At 49.9% G+C, this 21,750-nt stretch overlaps 1 protein-coding gene across 1 annotated transcript in view; it reads right to left on the bottom strand.

Annotated features, from left to right (window-relative positions):
- The window catches only part of SKIC2 (SKI2 subunit of superkiller complex), a 45,494-nt gene extending 23,884 nt beyond the window's left edge, over positions 1 to 21,610 (bottom strand). The window contains exons 1-16 of the mRNA XM_081181766.1: positions 21,450 to 21,610; positions 19,694 to 19,815; positions 17,727 to 17,836; positions 17,400 to 17,517; positions 15,829 to 15,943; positions 14,785 to 14,859; positions 13,690 to 13,743; positions 12,564 to 12,781; positions 11,273 to 11,422; positions 10,658 to 10,803; positions 9,591 to 9,737; positions 8,277 to 8,361; positions 7,438 to 7,544; positions 4,123 to 4,269; positions 2,851 to 2,950; positions 1,021 to 1,233 (exon numbers count right to left, since the gene is read on the bottom strand). Of these exons, the coding sequence (XP_081037892.1) occupies positions 1,021 to 1,233; positions 2,851 to 2,950; positions 4,123 to 4,269; positions 7,438 to 7,544; positions 8,277 to 8,361; positions 9,591 to 9,737; positions 10,658 to 10,803; positions 11,273 to 11,422; positions 12,564 to 12,781; positions 13,690 to 13,743; positions 14,785 to 14,859; positions 15,829 to 15,943; positions 17,400 to 17,517; positions 17,727 to 17,836; positions 19,694 to 19,815; positions 21,450 to 21,468 (1,926 nt within the window). The 5' untranslated portion in view covers positions 21,469 to 21,610. The remainder of the gene's footprint in view (positions 1 to 1,020; positions 1,234 to 2,850; positions 2,951 to 4,122; positions 4,270 to 7,437; positions 7,545 to 8,276; positions 8,362 to 9,590; positions 9,738 to 10,657; positions 10,804 to 11,272; positions 11,423 to 12,563; positions 12,782 to 13,689; positions 13,744 to 14,784; positions 14,860 to 15,828; positions 15,944 to 17,399; positions 17,518 to 17,726; positions 17,837 to 19,693; positions 19,816 to 21,449) is intronic.
- Positions 21,611 to 21,750: the final 140 nt, after the last annotated feature.

Below are 21,750 nucleotides of genomic sequence, written 5' to 3'. Positions count from 1 at the left end.
CTTCTGATTGAGTGCCGGAAGCTCCTGCAGCCAATTGGAAGCCGCGCCTTGGTTTTCGAATGGTTTCGGGAGTTGAACGGACTCCCAGAATGGATTACGTTCAAGAACCAAGGTACGACTGTACAGTGGCACCTCGGGTTACATACGCTTCAGGTTACATACGCTTCAAGTTACAGACGCCGCTAACCCAGAAATAGTGCTTCAGGTTAAGAACTTTGCTTCAGGATGAGAACAGAAATTGTGCTCCGGTGATGCAGCAGCAGCAGGAGGCCCCATTAGCTAAAGTGGTGCTTCAGGTTAAGAACAGTTTCAGGTTAAGAACGGACCTCCAGAATGAATTACTTAACCCGAGGTACCACTGTATAGTCCTCAAATGACATATCAGATATTAAACTGATAAGAACAGGTGCTACACTTGATGTTAGCCAAAAAGCCAAGAAGCAATATGAAACCAGCTTTTTTAAATTCTATATTGTATATCTCCTTGGGACACATGTGGAAGGTGATGAATACAGTGGTGCCTCGCAAGACGAAAATAATCCGTTCCGCGAGTCTCTTCGTCTAGCGGTTTTTTCGTCTTGCGAAGCAACCCTATTAGCGGTTTAGCGGCTTAGCGGCTATTAAAGGCTTAGCGGCTTAAAGGCTATTAGCGGCTTAGCGGCTTAGAAAAAGGGGGGGAAAGCGGAAAAAATCGGAACACTCGCAAGATTTTTCGTCTTGCGAAGCAAGCCCATAGGAAATTCGTCTTGCGAAGCAGCTCAAAAACGGAAAACCCTTTCCTCTAGCGGGTTTTCCGTCTTGCGAGGCATTCGTCTTGCGGGGCACCACTGTAAATACTACTGAAGCTGCTATCTAGCAGTCAAGTTGTTCCAACGCCCGGCTCCCTGGGCAGCAAAGACCCCACCCTGGGCCCAGTTCCCCTCAGCAACCCTAAAACTGAAGAGACACCTTCATGCCAAGAGGCCCAGCGCCCTGTGGGCCTCGCCGCGGAGCCAACCACTCGCTGCCCCACTCTCTGACCTGAGGCAGCTGGCGGTCTGTGCCCTTCAGGCGGGAGATGCACTTCTGGAAGAAGACGTGGATCTCGCTCTTCTCGTTCGTGGTGGTCAGGTTGACGGTGGTGAGCATGGAGGCGTTGTCGTCGCAGCGGTTGCGGGAGAAGGTGAAGGCCACCACGGGCAGCTGGTCTTTCTTGCGCAGCATGTCAATGAGGGAGAGCCAGATGTTCTTGTCCTGAGGGGAACGCCACAGGTCAACTTGGCTTGGGGCCTAGGCCGGTATCTTGGACTACAAGTCCCATCAGCCTCCGCCACCATGGCCACACTCACCTATCTTTTTTTTTAAAAAAAATATGCTTTTTATTAAGTTTTCATTTTAAATACACCAACATCAACAAACAAAAATGTCAAGTCTTTTTACATGTATCTTATTTTGTGCTCCATAGAGCCACTGACTTCCCTCCTTCCCTTCCACAGGTTTCCTTATTCCAATCTTTAATTCACAGTTTCATTAGTAAAAGACTAAACCGTGACATAAGATTTATTTCAGTCCTGCTAACGTCTTCAAATTTCTACAGTTCTCACTTATATAGACCATAAATTTACTCCATTCTTTTTGGTACTTTGTCTCCTCCTGTCTGCGAATCCTATGTGTCAGTTTTGCTAGTTCCGCATACTCGACCAACTTTGTCTGCCACTCCTTTACAGTCGGTATCTCCTGTGTTTTCCATTTTTAGGCTATCAGAACTCTGGCTGCTGTCGTAGCATACAAATATAGTCTTTGGTCCATCTTAATATCCTCTCCTATCAAACCTAGTAGTAGTTCTTCAGGCTTTTTGGGGAAAGTATATTTAAACATCTTTTTTAATTCATTATAGATCAATTCCCAAAACTCTTTCATTTTGTCACATGTCCACCACATGTGGTAAAAATCACCGTCCTTTTCTTTACATTTCCAATAGATTTTGCTATTCATCCTATACATTTTTGCTAGTTTGGTGGGAGTAAGATACCAGTGATAAACCATTTTCATTACGTTCTCTTTTAAAGTAGAGCATGCAGTAAATTTTAAATTCTCATTCCAAAGTTTGACCCATGCATCATATTCTATATTGTGCCCAAAGTCTATTGCCCATAGGCCACACTCACCTATGAAGGTGGGCTGCCAGGGGATTGGGGGCTCAGGATCCCACACGCCAAAAGGCGTCCCCACCCTTGTTTTAAAAAAGCTATGCCAAAGGGGAAGTGGTGACATTAGATCCTAATGAACCCATTCTCCATTGCCCTTCCTGTTACAACACACAGCAGCACTGGATCATTTTATGTATTTATTGATGCGGGGGGGGGGGGGAGGCAAAACCTATTTGGTGTTTCGCAACTTTCTGACTAGTTGCAGGACCTTAGCCAGACCTAGCAGAGTACACACAGAATCCACGGAAGCAATTGGCGACTTGGCTGCAGACAGGATAGACGAAGCAGGAACCAGGAACTTGTAGTTAGGGGTTTATTATATACAGTGGACTATTTACAGGAACAGAACACGGATCTTATGCTAGCTCTCTCTGACACGACTCACAACTCCTACACTGACACACAGAACTCTGAACCTCTGAACTCACACATTCCAGTTAGTAGGCCATTAATTATCACTCCCTTGAGAGAGCTTGACCAATCAGGGAGCTGTCTCCATGTCTCTGTTATCACCAGGCAGACTTACTCCTTCAGATTGCCTTCTGGCTGTCTGCCAAACCTTAACTGACTCTGTGTGAGTAGCTGCACGTACACAGATTCCCAACAGGCCAGCATCAAACTCCCTCCCTCCCAGGTCCACGATGAACCTAGCCCAGCGTACCTGGCCTGCCCCAGCCCCCGGGTGCATGGGCTGCTTGGCCCCGAAGGTCTGGGAATGCTTGCTGGCCCGCTCCTTCTTGGCATCCACAGCATCGTAATACCTGGAGGATTCGTTTGGACGGGGAGAAAGGGGCGAGAGGAAACACGACCAAGGCGTATAAAGTTACAGATGGTGTTGGGGAAAGGGGACAGAGGGTTTTTTCTCTCAGAAACACTCCACGCCATCCAGTGGAGCTGAGCATTGGAAGGTCAACTTTTTTTGCTGCCTGAGGCAAAGGACAAGATGGCCGCCGCTCCCAGTTCCATAGCTAAACCAGCAGCTGAATCTTACTTCAATACAGGCAACAGGACAGCACCCCTCGCCCCACCACATATATGGGGAGCAAGTTCGCTCAGGGCAGGCTGTGAGTGGCACATGCCAGCTCTGCCCTTCCGATGCCTTGCCACCATTCCCCCAACCATCCCTGAGCATCTGCCACCTGAGGCAACTGCTTCACTCGGCCTACTGGCAGGGCCGGCCGGCCCCACGGAGAGTTCAGGCCAGCCAAAGGAAGGATTCATTCATAAAGCACACAAAGTTTAGGGGGTTTGGACAAACTATTGGAGAGCAGCCACAGCTACCAATGGCTACTCATCATGATGGCTATACATCACAAGCCAAATCAAGGGTAAAATACCAGAGTTGTTGGGACTCGCAAGCGGGGAAAGCGGCTTTTGTGCTCAGGTATCCAAGATACCAATAGGAATCTGGTTGGACAGTAAGAGTCTGATCCATTATTATTATTATTATTAATATTATTAATATTTCTCACTTTGTGTATGTAAGCAAAGGGTGGATAAGACATTATTCCACGGACTACAAGTAAAAAAAGAGAAAAAATGAGGAGAGGGGATGGGGTGCCATTTTCAGCTTGTCTCAGGCAGGAAGAGAGTGTCTTGGGCCGGGGTTGGAGTAAACCTAAGGCATGGTTAACAAGCCAACCTGATGCCAGCGGTAGCCAATGCCATGCCCTCCTGACCTTCCTGGACTACAACTCCCATCATCCTCAGCCGTCGGCCACACCGGCTTCCCTTCCCTGCCCTAACTGTTTTACAAGGCCATGCCCCTGCCATTTAGATGGACTAAGTGAGTTGCTTCTGCAGACAAGATTTGGGGCACCATTAAAGTGCAATTATTGGGCTTATTACACTTTTGGCCACCAAGGTGGGGTGGGGGCTGCCATTTGGCTTCCCACCAGCCGCCGAGACGCTCTGCCAGCGCATCGGCCCTCACCCCTTGGTCAGGAACGTGCCGCGGGCGTCGACCAGCAGGAAGAGCTCGTTCTGCGTTTTCTGGCTGTTGCCTGTGTACAGGTAATGTTCCAGCGGGACGGGGCGCTTCAGGGTGCTGATCACGTAGATTTTCTTTCTCTTGATCCTCCTGCAAAGAGAGAAGGATGCCCAGCATGGCTGAGTTGCAGACTTGCGGACTCTCCTGTTCCCCCCAGCTCACCCAAGGCACACCTCTACACGGCAGATGCTGGCGTGATACACATGATGGTGCTGCAAGGGGGAGGAGCCCTTCTTTATCCCTTCTGGGCCACCTTCCAATGGGAGACAGGCAAGCCAGGGGTGGGCGCGGCAACAAATGCAAATTTTGCATTTGTACAATCAGCTGGCTTCTAGATGTGCTCACAGACACCCCTCTCTGTCTTCCATACAGGCAAGCAAGGCAAGCAAGAGCTGTCCCAGAAACTCCAGCGGGTGCAGAATGCTGCAGCGAGGCTCCTCACAGGGTCTCTGCCATGGGAGCAGATTCACCCAGTGCTTTTCCAGCTGCACTGGCTCCCGGTGGAGTAAAGGGTCAGGTTTAAGGTGCTGGTCTTGACCTTTAAAGCCCTTCACGGCCTAGGACCCTCGTACCTACGGGACCGCCTCTCCCAGTATGCCCCACGGAGAGCCTCAAGGTCCATAAATAGCAACACCCTAGTGGTCCCAGGTCCTAAGGAAGTCAGATTAGCCTCAACCAGAGCAGGGCCTTCTCAGCACTGGCTCCGGCCTGGTGGAACGCTCTGCCTCATGAAACCAGGGCCCTGCAGGATCTGATTTCTTTCCGCAGGGCCTGTAAGACAGAGTTATTCCACCTGGCCTTTGGCTTGGAGCCAATTTGATTCCCTCCCCCTCTTTCTTTTTCCTTTCTCCTCCTGCGCTGAGGCTACATTTTAATGTTGTATTTTAATTTTGTCTTTAAGTTGTATTCATTCAACTTGTTTTTATTATTGCTTGTTAGCTGCCCTTGGCTGGGGAGGGCAGGGTATAAATAATAATAATAATAATAATAATAATAATAATAATAATAATAATAATAATAATAATTATTATTATTATTATTATTATTATTATTATTATTATTGACAGTTTAAGGCTACATCCCAGCCAGCGAGAAGCACTTAAGGAGGGTGTGGAGCAGCTCCCATCAAGGGTGGGACCTGGTGAGGGGGTGGGGCCTGTGAAAAGTCCCTAGGCTGCTGCTGCTGCTGAGGTTTCCCATCTCTGCTGGCAGGGGTGAGCCTGCAGTAAATTGCACCAAGCAAGTTGGAGTGACCTCTTTCATTAGCAAAAACACAACCTCCACAGACTTGGCAGGATGTCAGGCCTAATGAGCACACCATTATAGAAGAGTTTGGATTTGATGCCCCGCCTTTCACTCCCTTTGGAGTCTCAAAGCGGCTCACATTCTCCCTTCCCTTCCTCCCCCACAACAAACACTCTGTGAGGTGAGTGGGGCTGAGAGACTTCACAGAAGTGTGACTGGCCCAAGGTCACCCAGCAGCTGCATGTGGAGGAGCGGGGAAGCGAACCCGGTTCCCCAGATTACGAGTCTACCGCTCTTAACCACTACACCACGCTGGCTCTCATCTTTGGTAGGTCTTATCATCTTTGGTAGGTCTTGCCCCTATGAAGCAGTTGCTGAGACTAAAGGGCCCCGCTTCCCCACAGCTGCCTATGTCTCCTCCTCTTCAGGGTTCCCCCCCAAGCAATCTGAGACTGCATGTCGCCAACGTCTCCTCCGCCCTTTTCATGCCTCTTCTGGTCCTGGGACACCAGTGGGGAGGGGAGCTTGTTGTAGTAGGAAGGGGAGACACCTGAGCCTCGTCAGCAGCCTGCCTCATCTCTACCTCTTGGCCCCCTCCTCTCCTGTTGCAGCTTCTGGGCTTGATTCTGGGCTTCTCTCTGCCACAACTCTCCTAGCTCACACCAAGCCCTGTTACCTCTTCAGCTTCCAAACATCCTCTCAGTCTTGTCCCTCTTCGCCTTCCGCCAAATGTTGTCGTCCCACCACCACTCCCCGGGCTCTGAGCCTTCTTCCTTTGGGGGTTCCCCAGCTGCTCCCTCCCACCAATCCTCTGTGCCCAACCAAACATGATATTGGCTGTAGCACTTACTCCTTACGGGACCGCCTCTCCTGGTATAGGGACGCGGGTGGCGCTGTGGGTTAAACCACAGAGCCTAGGACTTGCCGATAAGAAGGTCGGCGGTTCAAATCCCCGCGACGGGGTGAGCTCCCGTTGCTCGGTCCCTGCTCCTGCCAACCTAGCAGTTCAAAAGCACGTCAAAGTGCAAGTAGATAAATAGGTACCGCTCCGGCGGGAAGGTAAACGGCGTTTCCGTGCGCTGCTCTGGTTCGCCAGAAGCAACTTAGTCATGTTGGCCACATGATCCGGAAGCTGTACGCCGGCTCCCTCGGCCAATAAAACGAGATGAGCAACCGCAGAGTCGGCCACGACTGGACCTAATGGTCAGGGGTCCCTTTACCTTTACCTTTACTCTCCTGGTATGCCCCGCAGAGGACCTTAAAGTCCATGAATAATCATACTTTAGAGGTCCCGGGCCCTAAGTCAGATTATCCTCCACCAGGGCTAGGGCCTTTTCAGTGATGGCTCCGACCTGGTGGAATGCTGTGTCCCATGAGACTAGGGCCCTGCAGGACTTAACTTTCTTCTGCAGCCTGTAAGACAGAGCTATTCCGCCTGGCTTTCAATTTGAACTTAGCCTGATCTTTTATTCCCCTTCCTTCCCTCCCTCTCCCCTTTTTATGAAGATTACCCGCTCTGGGATCCCACAGCTAATTCTCCCCCGGTCTCCTCGCTGGCCCAAATAGGACTAATTTAGCCAGCTAGCCCTGGTGATCATCTAATGTTTATTGGATGGATTTCCCCCCTAAATTGATTTTTGAATTCTGAATTTATTGTTATTCACGTTTTATGCTGTTTTTTGTTGTATCACAATTAAGTGTTTTAAATTTGTTGTTAGCTGCCCTGAACCCGGTTTTCTGAACCGGGAACGGCGGGGTATAAATAACATTTTATTATTATTTATTATTACTATTCTTTAATTGGCAGTTCATTAGGGTTTTCACATCCCATAAAAGCACTATGCTCCTTTATTCCCTCCCCAGCCCAGTCCCCTCCATCCCTCATCCCTCCCTCTTCCTAGAACCATAGAACTACAGAGTTGGAAGGGACCCCCAAGGGCCATCTAGTCCAACCCCCTGCAACGCAGGAATCGCAGCACCAAGATTTTCATTTCCGACTGCACCACTTCTTACCCTATCCAGTCAGCAAACTCCAGGGTGTTGGGGACGGTGGCACTGAGCAAAATTATGTTCACGTGGTCTGGCAGCATGATGAGAACCTCCTCCCAGACAACCCCACGCTGCAAGGGAACGGAAGAAATTAAGAAGACCTCTGCTATGTCAGGCCCATGGCCACCATAGAATCATAGAATCATAGAGTTGGAAGAGACCACAAGGGCCATCGAGTCCAACCCCCTGCCAAGCAGGAAACTAGAAGGACCTGAGTACAACAACAAGATTCCCCCCTCCCCCCATTTTTCCAGGTTTCGTCCAGGCCTTCGCCATCTCTATTCTGGACTGTACCAGTTCAGAGTGGGACGCGGGTGGCGCTGTGGGTTAAACCACACAGCCTCGGACTTGCCGATCAGAAGGTCGGCAGTTCGAATCCCCGCGACGGGGTGAGCTCCCGTTGCTCAGTCCCTGCTCCTGCCCACCTAGCAGTTCGAAAGCACATCAAAGTGCAAGTAGATAAATAGGTAGTGCTCCAGCGGGAAGGTAAACGGTGTTTCCGTGCGCTGCTCTGGTTCGCCAGAAGCGGCTTAGTCATGCTGGCCACATGACCCGGAAGAACAAGGCAGCTACCTATGTTTCTAGGAAGGCTGCGGATGGGGAGAGGAGCTGTAGGCTCTGATTGGCGTGCAGAATGCAGTCCCTGGTAGCAGGTCTCAGGTTCAGTTCCTGGCATCTGCAGGCAGGGCTAGGAAAGATCTCAGACCCGGGAAAGCTGCTGCCGGCCTGTGCAGACAATACTTCCTCGACTTGGTACGTGGCGGATCCAAGCCCTGCTCCCCTTGGTGTGCGCATTTCCTCACCTCTGAGTCGTTGATGTAATGCACCTCGTCAAAGATCACCCACTCCAAGTCTCTGAGGACATCTGAGCCATTATAGAGCATTGACCTGAGGGTTTTTGGAAAGAGAAAGGGATATTGCAAGACCAGGACTCTTTACCCTGATCAACAGCAGAACAAGGGCTGGCCGGACCGTAGAATCATAGAATGGTAGCATTGCAAAGGACCCCCCGAGGGTCATCTAGTCCAACCACCTGCAATGCAAGAATCTCAACTCAAGCATCCCTGATGCACGACCATCCAACCTCTACTTAAAAACCTCCATTAGAAAAAGGCAGAAAATGGTTGATATTTAATGATAATGGTAATCATATGTTTCCGAGCACAATTCAAAGTGTTGGTGCTGACCTTTAGAGCCCTAAACGGCCTCGGTCCAGTATACCTGAAGGAGCGTTTCCACCCCCATTGTTCCGCCCGGACACTGAGATCCAGCTCTGAGGGCCTTCTGGTGGTTCCCTCGCTGCGAGAAGCCAAGTTACAGGGAACCAGGTAGAGGGCCTTCTTGACAGTGGCACCCGCCCTGTGGAACACCCTCCCACCAGATGTCAAAGAGAAGAACAACTACCAGACTTTTAGAAGACATCTGAAGGCAGCCCTGCTTAGGGAAGCTTTTAATGTTTAACAGACCACTGTATTTTAATATTTTGTTGGAAGCCGCCCAGAGTGGCTGGAGAAGCCCAGCCAGATGGGGGGGTATTAATAATAATAATAATAATAATAATAATAATAATAATAATAATAATAATAAAAAGGTAAAGGTACCCCTGCCCATACGGGCCAGTTGTGTCCGACTCTAGGGTTGTGCGCCCATCTCGCTTAAGAGGCCGGGGGCCAGCGCTGTCTGGAGACACTTCCGGGTCACGTGGCCAGTGTGACGAAGCTGCTCTGGCGAGCCAGCACCGGCGCAGCACACGGAAACGCCGTTTACCTTCCCGCTAGAAAGCGGTACCTATTTATCTACTTGCACTTAGGGGTGCTTTCGAACTGCTAGGTGGGCAGGAGCTGGGACCGAAAGACAGGAGCTCACCCCGCCGCGGGGATTCGAACCGCCGACTATGCGATCGGCAAGCCCTAGGCGCTGAGGTTTTACCCACAGCGCCACCCGCGTCCCTAATAATAATAATAATAATAATAATAATAATAATAATAATAATAATAATAATAGGATGGGTCTAAAGAGTGACATTTGTCTTTTCCAAGAACTTCTTTTAAACCAAGGATTGCTGGCATTTCGGGGTACATTTGCAGACCCCCCCTATTTATACCCCAAATCCTCACCGAAGGATTTCCGTCGTCATGATGAGGCATGAGGCATCCGGATGGAGCTGAACGTCCCCCGTCAACAACCCCACGTCCCCAAAGGTGTTCTTGAAATCCCGAAACTTCTGGTTGGAAAGAGCTTTGATTGGGGAAGTGTAGATGGTGCTGCAGGGAAGAAAATAAAGAGTTTTAGAAGTTCAAAAGGAGGAGACTCTGGACTCCAGCATACCCAATAGGTACTGCTCTGGTGGGAAGGTAAACGGCGTTTCTGTGCCCTGCTCTAGTTTGCCAGAAGCGGCTTAGTCATGCTGGCCACATGACCCGGAAGCTGTACGCCGGCTCCCTCGGCCAGTAAAGCGAGATGAGCGCCGCAACCCCAGAGTCGGCCACGACTTGACCTAATGGTCAGGAGTCCCTTTACCTTTACTAGGTAATCATAGGCAATTGCCTGGGACAGGAGTCTGTTTTACTACTTTCCCTCCCTACCTGAGTCAATAAAAATGGATATTTTGTCGTCCTAGGCCAAGGCCTCACAGGCTCAACCCTAGCAGGTTCAGTACAGTGGTACCTTGGGTTACATACGCTTCAGGTTACATACGCTTCAGGTTACAGACTCTGCTAACCCAGAAATAGTGCTTCAGGTTAAGAACTTTGCTTCAGGATAAGAACAGAAATCGTGATTCGGTGGCGCGGTGGCAGTGGGAGGCCCCATTAGCTAAAGTGGTGCTTCAGGTTAAGAACAGTTTCAGGTTAAGAACAGACCTCCGGAACGAATTAAGTTCTTAACCTGAGGTACCACTGTATTTTACGTAACAGTGTTCATTTGGGTGTGGAGGGCAGCTAAACACTGTAAGAGCTACTGTGGTATATTGGTTAGTGTCAGACTACAACCTGGGAGACCAGGGTTCAAATCCCCCCTCTGCCATGGAGCTCGCTGAGCAACCACGGGCCAGTCGCTACCTCTCTGCCTGACCTACCTCACAGGGTTGTTGTGAGGAAAACTACATACTTCTCCTCCTTGAGCTTCTTGGAGGAACGGTGGGGTACAAATGTTAATTATTATCATTCATAACACGCACTCTCACCGTGTCATGTGCTTCTGGGACAGAGCAATGGCATATTCCGCCACCACGGTCTTTCCGGCAGAGGTGTGGGCAGCCACAAACACAGAGTCGTGCTTCTCCAAGTGGAGAATCGCCTGCTTCTGGAAAACGTCTGGCTCAAAAGGCCACTGAGGAGTGGAGAGAAAGACAGAGGAAGTCACACAGGGGGACGAAGTTTAGCGTCATCAGTCCTTGGCCCCACCCCCATCGTTCAGCCCGGACATTGAGATCCAACGCCAAGGGCGTTCTGGTGGTTCCCTCATTGCGAGAAGTAAGGTTACAGGGAACCAGGCAGAGGGCCTTCTCGGTAGTGGTGCCCGCCCTGTGGAATGCCCTCCCTTCAGATGTGAAGGAAATAAGCAGCTATCTTCTCTTTAAAAGACATCTGAAGGCAGCCCTGTTTAGGGAAGTTTTTAATATTTAATGCTGTATTGTTTTTAACACTTGATTGGGAGCTGCCCAGAGTGGCTCGGGAAACTCAGCCAGATGGGCGGGGGTATAAATAATAAATTATTATTATTATTATTATTATTATTATTATTATTATTAGCCCCTACCTTTCCTCCCCCCACTCGGCCCTCTGAGCTGCCATCATACCTTGAAAGCTGGATCAGGAATTCGCTTGTAGAAGTCATCCACGGGAGAGCTGACGTCCACTGGGATGGCCCACTGCTCTTTGGGGGGCTCGGAAGCCGCAGTAGGGGCCGGGGCGGCCTGTGGGGCTGATTTAGGGGCGGGCGTCACCTCCTGAGAGGAAGGCAAAGAGGAGACAGGAAGCGTAAAGGAAGCCAAGGATGGGAAAAGGGAATCCTCCACCCACTCACAGACCCAATAAAATGGGAGGGTTGTGTACCAATGCTGGTTCTATTCAGAGCCACCATATCTAGTAGCCTTGTCCTTCCTTTTGTCTGAATTTGGCTAGAGCAGCTTTGGCTCCTGGGGGGCAGCGCCCTTCGCAGTTCTTTCCCAGGCCAGAAGCCTGCCGCATCTTCTGCCAGTCTTCCCTCACCTCTTTAGACAGAGAAACCCACCTGCCACCTGCTTGGGCACCTGCCAACATCGCCCCAAGATCCTTCCGTCCCTCTGTAGGAGTGCAAATATGCAGAGTGTGGGGTCAGGTGGGACTACTATGAGGAATTATAAAATATGCATCAAGCCATTGTGTCCGCTGTGAAAGCATGGTGTTGACTGGGTTTAATTCATTGACAGTAATTTCTGATCAAATCCCACAACCTTCTGCATTTCTGGCCATTTCCTCTACTGTCCATTTCTCGCTGCTTGACAAGTCACATACACAGCCCAGTGGCCAGCTGCTTCACCAGGCATGCATCCTGGGCTGTGAAAGATAGTGGGCAGCTTCTGTGAAGTAGCCTTTCCGATATGCTAATCTCAGGATGTTGATCTTAAAGGTAAAGGGACCCCTGACCATTAAGTCCAGTCGTGGCCGACTCTGGGGTTGCGGCGCTCATCTCGCTTTATTGACTGAGGGAGCCGGCGTACAGCTTCCGGGTCATGTGGCCAGCAAAACTAAGCCGCTTCTGGCGAACCAGAAGGTGATAAGGATGCTTATCTCCTTGCCATCCTTCCATCCTCTCCTGTTTACTCCTGTGTCTTTGTAGTTAAAAGAATTTATTTTGATCTGACTTTGTCCCCACGTGGGGTTTGTTGAAATGCTCAGAAGAAATCTGATTGGTTCTTACGAACTCTCTGTAAGAAGTTCTTTTGTGAATAAAATGACCTGGGCCAGGGGGTGGAGAGACAGATTATTATACGCACCCTTCCCAGAGTCTCGCTGGTTCAAGCCTCTGTGTGTATTCTTATTAATCAGAGTTCAATCCTTCCTTTACTTTGAGAACGCCTCACCCTCTCCGCACGCAGGTGGCCCTACCTTGAGCACCAGCTCCTCCAGGCTGTTTGTTCTCTGCAGCGGCGCCGGTTCTGCCGGGGGCGCCTCCTCTGCCTTCGCCCCTTTCCCCTTCTTTGTCCTCTTCCTCCCTTCCTCGGCCTTCTCCTTCCCTTCTTCGTCGCTGGAGGCTCCCAGCTCAAAGGTGTCCAGGGCCCCCAGTAGGTGGGTCAAGTTCAGCAACCCTGGGGAGGCCTTGAGCTCTGAAGTGGGGGGGGGGGTGAGACACACAAGCAAGATAGGTTTCTGTACTCAGGAATCCCCTCTGAGGGTGGGAGGGCGGGGGGGGAGGAGAGCAGCTTTTGGGCTCAGGGATCCAAGGAAAAGTTTGCAACTGGCTCAGTGGAAAATATGCCATGGAAATGTGTGTTTCATGCGAGGGCAAACCTCTCTACAAGGCTTGCTATGGTCTTTCAGCTCATGTTAGGGCAGAGACAGTGACTGGGCCAAGCTCCAAGGCAGATGGGGGATTTGAACCCAGATCTCCAAGGTCCTAGCTCAATGCTCTTATTGCTTATGTTTCTTTGTATATCGCCCTTTATCCAAAGATCTCAGCGTGGTTCACAGCATAAAGATACAGTATAAAAATATAAAATGCATAATAAAAACAAAACAATAACCCCCTTCCCCAAACATGTTTAAAAGAATATACAGGATGTTTAGCCAGAGACCTGGTTGAAAAGGAACGTTTTTGCCTGGCGCCTAAAGGTGTATAATGAAGGCACCAGGCAAGTCTCCCTGGGGAGAGCATTCCACAGACAGGGAGCCACCACAGAAGAGGCCCTTTCTCATGTTGCCACCCTCCAGACTTCATGTGGAGGAGGCACACACAAAAGGACCTCAGTTGATGTTCTCAGGGTCTGGGTAGGTTCATATGGAGAGAGGTGGTCTTGCCCCAGGGTAGCCTTACAGAAGCTGCTAGACAACAGTTATCATCATCGCTGACCATTGGGCCATACCAGAAGGGGCTGATGGGAACTGGGAGTCCAACAACACCCAGAGAGCGCCATGCTAGCTGCCCTTGTTCTAACCACTACACCACACTGTCTCCCAGCCCCCAAGCCAGCCTCCCCACCAGTCCTAATCATCTCTCTACCAGAAATGAGGTTACCTTGTCTGGTGAACTCTACTCCCTTCTTCCAGCCTGGTGGGACCGTCAGCAAATCTGAGGGAAGAAAGAAAAAGCAGGAAGGGATATGGGCTTGAAGGCGGAAGGAAAGAGAAAGGTCTGTGGCCTCAAATCAGGGGGCAGCATGAGGTACGAGAAGGCCCCAGTCAGAGGATACTCTGATGGGCCTAACCTCCTCATGCCAGTGGGATATCTGGCTGTCAAGGACAGCTGGGTCCAGCCCCCCTTTTAAATTTCCCACAATGTCCCAAAGTGATGGTACCGTAGGCCAGCTTCCCTGCACCTGTTCAGAGGCCCAGGCCACGTATCAGCAGTGAGCCCTGAGAGAGGAAAGAGGCCCCAGAATCTGCAGGGATTGTCCTTATTTTTATTGATCTTATGTCAACTGTGCTGCTGGCCTTTCCATCTGAAGTGGGCTTAAAAAAACGACTTCAACACATCATAATTCGCACTCGGTGCCTGTTATTTCATCACTCTAGCCTTACTAAAGGTAAAGGTAAAGGGACCCCTCACCATTAGGTCCAGTCGTGGCCGACTCTGGGGTTGCGGCGCTCATCTCGCTCTATAGGCCGAGGGAGCCGGCGTACAGCTTCCGGGTCATGTGGCCAGCATGACTAAGCTGCTTCTGGCGAACCAGAGCAGGGCACGGAAATGCCGTTTACCTTCCCACTGGAGCGGTACCTATTTATCTACTTGCACTTTGACATGCTTTCGAACTGCTAGGTTGGCAGGAGCAGGGACCAAGCAATGTGAGCTCACCCCGTCGCCAACCTTCTGATCGGCAAGTCCTAGGCTCTGTGGTTTAACCCACAGCACCACCCGCGTCCCTTCTAACCTTACTAGGGTGATGTTTTTTGCTATCAAAGGCCACCCGGTTGTGATTTCAAGAAGAGGCAACCCCATAGCCCACCATGTTCTCTCCCTATCTTCCCACTCTACATAAATAAGGTAACGTCTTCAAGCCTCACCAAGGCTGCTGCAGAGTACACATGGCATTAACAACAGCAACCCAGAACTGGCTGGGATCCTAAAAGAAGGTGCACCATTGCGGCTATTGCCTAGAACAGATCCAAGTACCGTTCTCAAAATCAATGTCCTCTTCCTGGTCTTCTTGAGTCTTGATCTGTTCAAGGCTGGGTTCGTCCATCCCACCTAAAGAGAGGTTGAGTTAAAACAATGCACTGTGGACAATTAAGAGCAAAGCTGCATGCATGGCAATAAGTCTGCAGTCAGAAGACTCAGAATTCTGCAACTGAATTGCACAGTAGGGCTGGGCAATATATTGATATATCGCCAAAAACTGGTTTAAAGTCCATATTGTGATGGTGCTTACATAATTTTTCACCCAGCAATATACTGCAAATCATGACTGTGTGTGTGTGTGTGCTATGCAAAAATCACAATGCGGAGAAAACCATGAAGCCAGCCAATGCTTCTCTCGATTCCTCCAGTCCCTGTCAAGTCTGCTGGCACAGCCCTCTCTTGACTCCTACACGGAATAGCGAATCACTGTTAGAATTCCTGCTCCGTGATTGCAGTCATAGGATTGTCATCTATCACATGGCAGTGTATGTTTTGACTCCACAGAGTGGGAAGTGACGGAGACAGGATGTTTGTGTTACTGTGTTCCATGAAGTGGGACTATTGTCCTTTCTTCTTTCTCTTTCTCTGATGCTAGAGAGAGAGGGAGCCATGTTGCAGCACTCTGTGTGTTTGTATGTACATAAAGTAGATTAGCCAAAATGCTGAGTTGCTGAGGTCTGTTACGCAATCTACAGGTCCCTAAGTGTGTCAATGTCTGTTGGCACTGGTTGCTGTGATGTTTGGGCTGAAGAAAGCTTTTGAAGCTCCCGAACGAAAGACCAGGAGGGAGAGAACATGCCAGTCGTGCATGTGTCTCTGCCAGGGTCCTACTTGAGTGTAGGCTGAACTCCTGACAACCACAAGAGCAGGCGCTGGCAAAAATAATGATGTGGGGGGGCCCTCCTCCCATCATCTCTGACCCACTGGCCTTGCTGGCTGGGGCTGATGGGAGCTGGAGTCCTAACATGATTCCAAGCCCTGGCGTAAGACTGTAGCGCCAATTCCCCAGACCAGGCAGTGCGAACAGGAGACCCATACCTGGCCAGAAGGGGTAATTGGTAGCGCTGCCTCGGAGAGCCTCGACTGGAGGGCCGGGTGCTCGTTGGAAGGAAAGGGAATTTTTGGCCGACAAGCCCATGTTGTCCACAAGTGCCTGAAACGGAAGGGGGAGCAGTGTCAAGACCAAAAGGTGCGTGGCCAGTTCCCCACTCTCCCAACAGTTCTTAAATTCCTATAGACTGTATTCTCAATTCAAGAAAGCAAGTATACAGGTGTCCTCCCCACTTATGAAGGGGTTATGTTCCGGGGCCCCATGTGCATAGTGAAAATGGCATTAGGTGGGAAGCACCCTCTAAAAAGCCCCTAAAATGCCGGCTTTCTCCTGCTTTTGTCACCTGTTAGGCGGGGAGCTGAACTGCTGAAACAAAGCCCCGCTACACCTCTGGTTTTGTTGGGGTTTCCTCCATCATCACTGATGTCACAAGGACGCCACAAGGACTCTCCAGCTCTCTCTTGTCATTTCCTGGTTTGAATCTATCCATTTATTTCCCGGCGCCGCACATATACACGGTCATGAGAGGGGGGTAAAGGTAAAAGGTAAAGGACCCCTGGACGGTTAAATCCAGTCAAAGGCGACTATGGGGTTGCGGCGCTCATCTCGCTTTTCAGGCCGGGGGAGCCAGCCTTTGTCCACAGACAGCTTTCTAGGTCATGTGGCCAGCATGACTAAACTGCTTCTGGCGCAATGGAACACCGTGATGGAAACCAGAGCGCATGAAAATGCCATTTACCTTCCTGCTGCAGCGGTACCTATTTATCTACTTGCACTGGTGTGCTTTCGAACTGCTAGGTTGGCAGGAGCTGGGACAGAGCAATGGGCGCTCACCCTGTCGCAGGGATTAGAACCACCGATCTTCTGATCGGCAAGCCCAAGAGGCTCAGTGATTTAGACCACAGCGCCTGTATCTAGCTGCAAGAGGAGCAAAATGCTCAAGCGGTCGTTAAAGCTTGCAATCCTTGCTTGGAGCAACCGGGGTCGCGGTGGGCAGCAGAACGGGACATATACCAGAGTCTGGCTGCTACCATGGAGGTGTCCAGAGATTTAGCACAAGGGTGGGGGGAACATGTGGCTTGGCACAGGTCCCCAATTTGGCCCGCGAGACTGCTTTCCCCAAACTACCCCACACCCGCCTTCCACCAGGTATGTTAGCCCTGGTTGGCTGAAGCATATTGAACCACCCACCCGCCCCAACAAGGCGGGAAACCCCTTTCTGCCCAAGGGACACACTCACTTCAGCACAACGCAGTGGGTGGGGCCAGGTAAAAAAGAGGGCGGAGCAATGAGTGCGCCTTTGATCTTCCTACAGCAGGCTAGTTTTCACACACGGCTCACATGCCCTTCTCTAGCCTTCTCACGGGCAAGAGTTTAAGAACCAATTCCAGCCAGGCGAAAACAGTCAGGGTGGTGCAAAGTGGGGCTGGTTAGGGGGTGTGGGGAAAGTTCTGCGGGCCAGGCAGAGAGTGCCGGAAGGCCACCTTGAGTCCCTTGGCCTAGGACTCCCCACCCTTGCCTGACAAAATGATATTCCGGGGGGAACACCGTTCATCACCTCTCTGAAGCCCAGCAGCTCTCCTGTGGTGGGGTTGCGCTCAGCCTGAAGCGTCGAATGCACGGGGGTGACGTCCACCTCAAAGAGCGACTGGATGTCTTTCTCGCGGGGCCAGAACCTTCCTCGAGAAAGCAGGCAGGATCTTGGGGTTTTTTTTAAAAAAAAAAAACAACACCACCAAAAACATTCCCAGATCCCACACCACCAAAACGGCCGCCCCAACCAGAGAACACACGAGTAACTGTGTCCTCTTTTGCTCCTTTCTGGAAGGAGAGACCTCAGTTTAACACAAGGGAGAGATGGCTCCGCGACCACCGAGAACCCCACCTGTGAGACCTTTCGAAGTGGTGGATGGGAAGCCAGTCCGGGCTGCTGAGGAAGCGCTGCTCCAGTTCAGAGGCCAGATCCTCAGCGTGAGGGGGCAACCCGTGAGGCAGCTGCAAGGTGGGATGGGGGAAAAAGGTGCAAGTGTCATTCCTCGATACCAGTGTCTATGCAGCCATGGTAACTTGCAGTGGATCACATCCTGATGTAAAACAGGTCGTATCCTTGCAGCCACCATGATTACGCTCCCAAAGACTGGTCTGACGTTTTAAGTCACAAAATGTCATTGAAAAGATGGGCGAGGGGAAGAGAAAAGAGACAGACATATATGGGAGGGGGAATTAAACTTTTTTTTTTAATTGCTTGGCATTTCACTTGGTTGGTTGGTTGCCCTAACTGACCAGCCTCCATTGAGCAAACAAAGAAATCAAGAGCGGAAACAATACAACAAACAGAAATGCTAGAATTCAAGTTACAAGATGGGAGATTCCGACTCAACGTAAGGAAGAACTTTCTGACAGCAAGAGCTTTCTGACAGTGGAACGGTCTCCCTCGGGAGGTTGTGGACTCTCCTCCTTTGCAGGTTTTTAAGCAGAGGTCGCATGGCCACCTGTCATGTATGATCTAGCTGAGATTCCTGCATTGCAGGGGGGTTGGACTAGATGACCCTCGGGGTCCTGTCCAACTCTATAATTCTACAATTCTATGAATTCAACTTCTTGCATTTGGATCCTACTTTTATTCTACCATAGCATGAGATTTCCAGGAGGCCACTCATTCAGTTACTGACCAGACCTGGGCCTACTTCAGCTGCCTCACCTTCAGGAGCCAGTGGCTGCTTTAAAAAAATTTTTTTAATGGTTTTCCAGAATTTCAAGACGTGCAGCTGGTGGCTGCTTATTGTTGTTGTTGTTGTTTAGTCGTTTAGTCGTGTCCGACTCTTCGTGACCCCATGGACCAGAGCACGCCAGGCACTCCTGTCTTCCACTGCCTCCCGCAGTTTGGTCAGACTCATGTTTGTAGCTTTGAGAACACTATCCAGCCATCTCGTCCTCTGTCGTCCCCTTCTCCTTGTGCCCTCCATCTTTCCCAACACCAGGGTCTTTTCCAGGGAGTCTTCTCTTCTCATGAGGTGGGCAAAGTACTGGAGCCTCAGCTTCAGGATCTGTCCTTCCGGTGAGCACTCAGGGCTCATTTCCTTCAGAATGGAGAGGTTTGATCTTCTTGCAGTCCATGGGACTCTCAAGAGTCTCCTCCAGCACCATAATTCAAAAGCATCAATTCTTCAGCGATCAGCCTTCTTTATGGTCCAGCTCTCACTTCCATACATCACTACCGGGAAAACCATGGCTTTAACTATACGTTTCCCCTTTTTTAAGGGAAATTCCCTTATTCTGAATAGGATTCCTCGCAAGAAAAGGGAAAAGTTGACGGCTATGCCGCTAGGTCTACCTTACATAAATATGCCTAATAATCTTTGAGCATCATCTAAGATGCGGCCATCATAATTGTTCTCTTACTACACCTTGCCTTCCTGATCCCATGGCCAGGTGCATTATAGAACAAGTCTTTCCGCCACGGGCTCAGGTGCATTTTGAGGTACAGACTTGGAGAGAAGTGATACGGTGCTTTTTCGAAGACACAGGCAATGTTTATTTGCACATCTTAACAACAACAACAAAAAGCAAACATTTAAGCAACACCCCACCGCTCGAAATGGGGATTGTACCACAGGCCTCAGAAGATGTCTTTGCTGTAAACGACCTGGGACTCTCAAGAGTCTCCTCCAGCACCATAATCCAAAAGCATCAATTCTTCGGCGATCAGCCTTCTTTATGGTCCAGCTCTCACTTCCATACATCACTATTGGGAAAACCATAGCTTTTACTATATGGACCTTTGTTGGCAAGGTGATGTATTACCATTAAGAAAATTCCTCTCTCTCGTTCCAGGGTTGGAAAGGGGCTTACCGTGGTTAGCGGGAATCTGTCTCCATGAGGCCCTTCCTCTTGGGTGATGAGCTCAAAACGGCCGGCACATCCAACCTCCAGAATGGAGAGGGGTAACTCCAGAGGCCCCCTGGGGGGCAGGACTAGCAGGGAACAAGGAGATAAGGACATTTTGAAATTCATCATTCCATTTTCAGTCGCTACTCCCACTGACCCCAGTGTAACTTTCAAAGAATTGTAAGGCTGAAGGGGACCTCAGAGGTCATTGGCGCCGAATGCAACTTAATTACTTCGTATTATTATGAAATATCAATAAATATATTTTCACACCCCCCCCCCAAAAAAAAGAATGCAACTACAGGACCCTGAATTATGGCTATCCATCCTTTGCTTAAATTACCTCCAGGAAATGCAAAGTTTACTGATGCAAAGGTCAAAATATGTGTGCCACTTTTCCAAGCAAGCTGAGAAGCACCTCGCAGCAATAAAAGCCCATTAGGACATACAATATTTCAACAAAAATTATTGTCTGGCTTACTGTTTTACGACCTATTATAAACATCCCTGGTGATCTGTTGTTGTTGTTGGCATCTATCTCTCTTGAGAGACAATGGAGTCATAGCTGTCAACTTTTGCCTTTTCTTGCGAAGAATCCTATTTGGAATAAGGGGGTTTCCCTTAAAAAAGGGAAACATTGACAGCTATGAATGGAGTGCGCCTCTCAGGGTGAAAGGCATCATGAAAAGGGGCAGAACAGGGCGGGTGGGGGCAGAACTGAGCAAAGCGGGCTTATGCTTGTTCTGCCAATGCATGCAGGGGTCCAGAACGGAACCCTGGCACAAAACGAGGATTGTCTGTACTAGATAACTAGATTTTCATAACTTTGCTTTTATCTGTGTTTTCTTGATCGTTATTACTTTATTCACGTTACTTAAAAGATTCTTTGTTTTCTCTCTCTCTCAAAAAATGTATAAATTAATAGTGGCCTTATATAAGCATGAGCAAATAGAACTAATTTTTACTTTCCCTCAACTTTTCCCCATTTTCAGTTGGCTATGTAGCTTTCAAGACCTGGTGCCTGAGCTTGCTCAATTTCCCCTTCCTTTTCCCTTCTGTGCTGTGTCTTTTTTATGTTGTAAGCCTGCATGGAAAGAACCGCCTTTGTTTTAAATCTGTGTACAGCACAAAGCAAATTTCATTACTTATTTTTCTGCTCTGCTTTCCTTTAAACCACATCAGTGAGCCCGGGGGGGGGGCGGAGGGGTGGGGAGGAGGGAGCCTTGTCGTCTGGGCAGCCCAGGACCTCCATTCACACTGCCCAGGCTGGCGCCCCAGGGAGGTAACTTTGGTGCTGCAATTGAAGCAAAAAACAACGCTGGAGGCAGCAGTCATGAGTTCCCGGGCGCTGTGATTCTCCAGAGGTTTGAATACACGCCATTGTCTCTTGAGACAGATGGAAGCCAACAATTCATTTCATAAAAATTACACACCACTTGACTGTTAAAAAACAACAACCCTCTTCAGGTTTACAAATGATAAAACAGTAATATTTGAGGGGAAATTCACAACCCTCCTTTAAAACATACGAAAGCTGAAATACTTTTTTTTTTTTAAAAAAAGAGAGGCTAAAATTGCTCCAGCTTTTTAAGCATCTGGGCAAGGCTTGATCTAAACAGGACTGTTTCCAGCAGCCTCCGAAAAGATCCCGTCGAAGGCGCCTGCTTGATCTCAAGTGGCAGGGAGTTCCAAAGGGGAGGCGCTGCCAAAGTTCTCTCACCTATCCTCTCCATCTCCATCGCCACTTCCACAGCTCGCCCAGGGGCGTGGCCAACCCCTAACCCGGAAGTGCTCCTTCAAGCCCAACCTGGTGAGGGCGGAAGCTTCGGCCACACAGCAAAAAGCGACTCCAAAGCCAAGGGGGATTGTCGCTACTCAGCCGGGCGGAAGCCGCTGAAAAGCGGAAGCAGCGGCGACGCCGACATGGGATTGGTCGAATTCCAGTCAGAGGCGGAGCGCCCGGTTGGAAGAAAGCGGAAGCAGCCGTTGGAAGAGCAGCCGGGGTCCGCTTGGTTCCATTT

This window comes from Podarcis bocagei, assembly GCF_964188305.1.
Source record: "Podarcis bocagei genome assembly, chromosome: 2".
Lineage (NCBI taxonomy): Eukaryota > Metazoa > Chordata > Lepidosauria > Squamata > Lacertidae > Podarcis > Podarcis bocagei.
The sequence above is the reverse complement of the archived record's forward strand: the minus strand, read 5'-3'. Positions and strand labels throughout refer to the sequence as shown.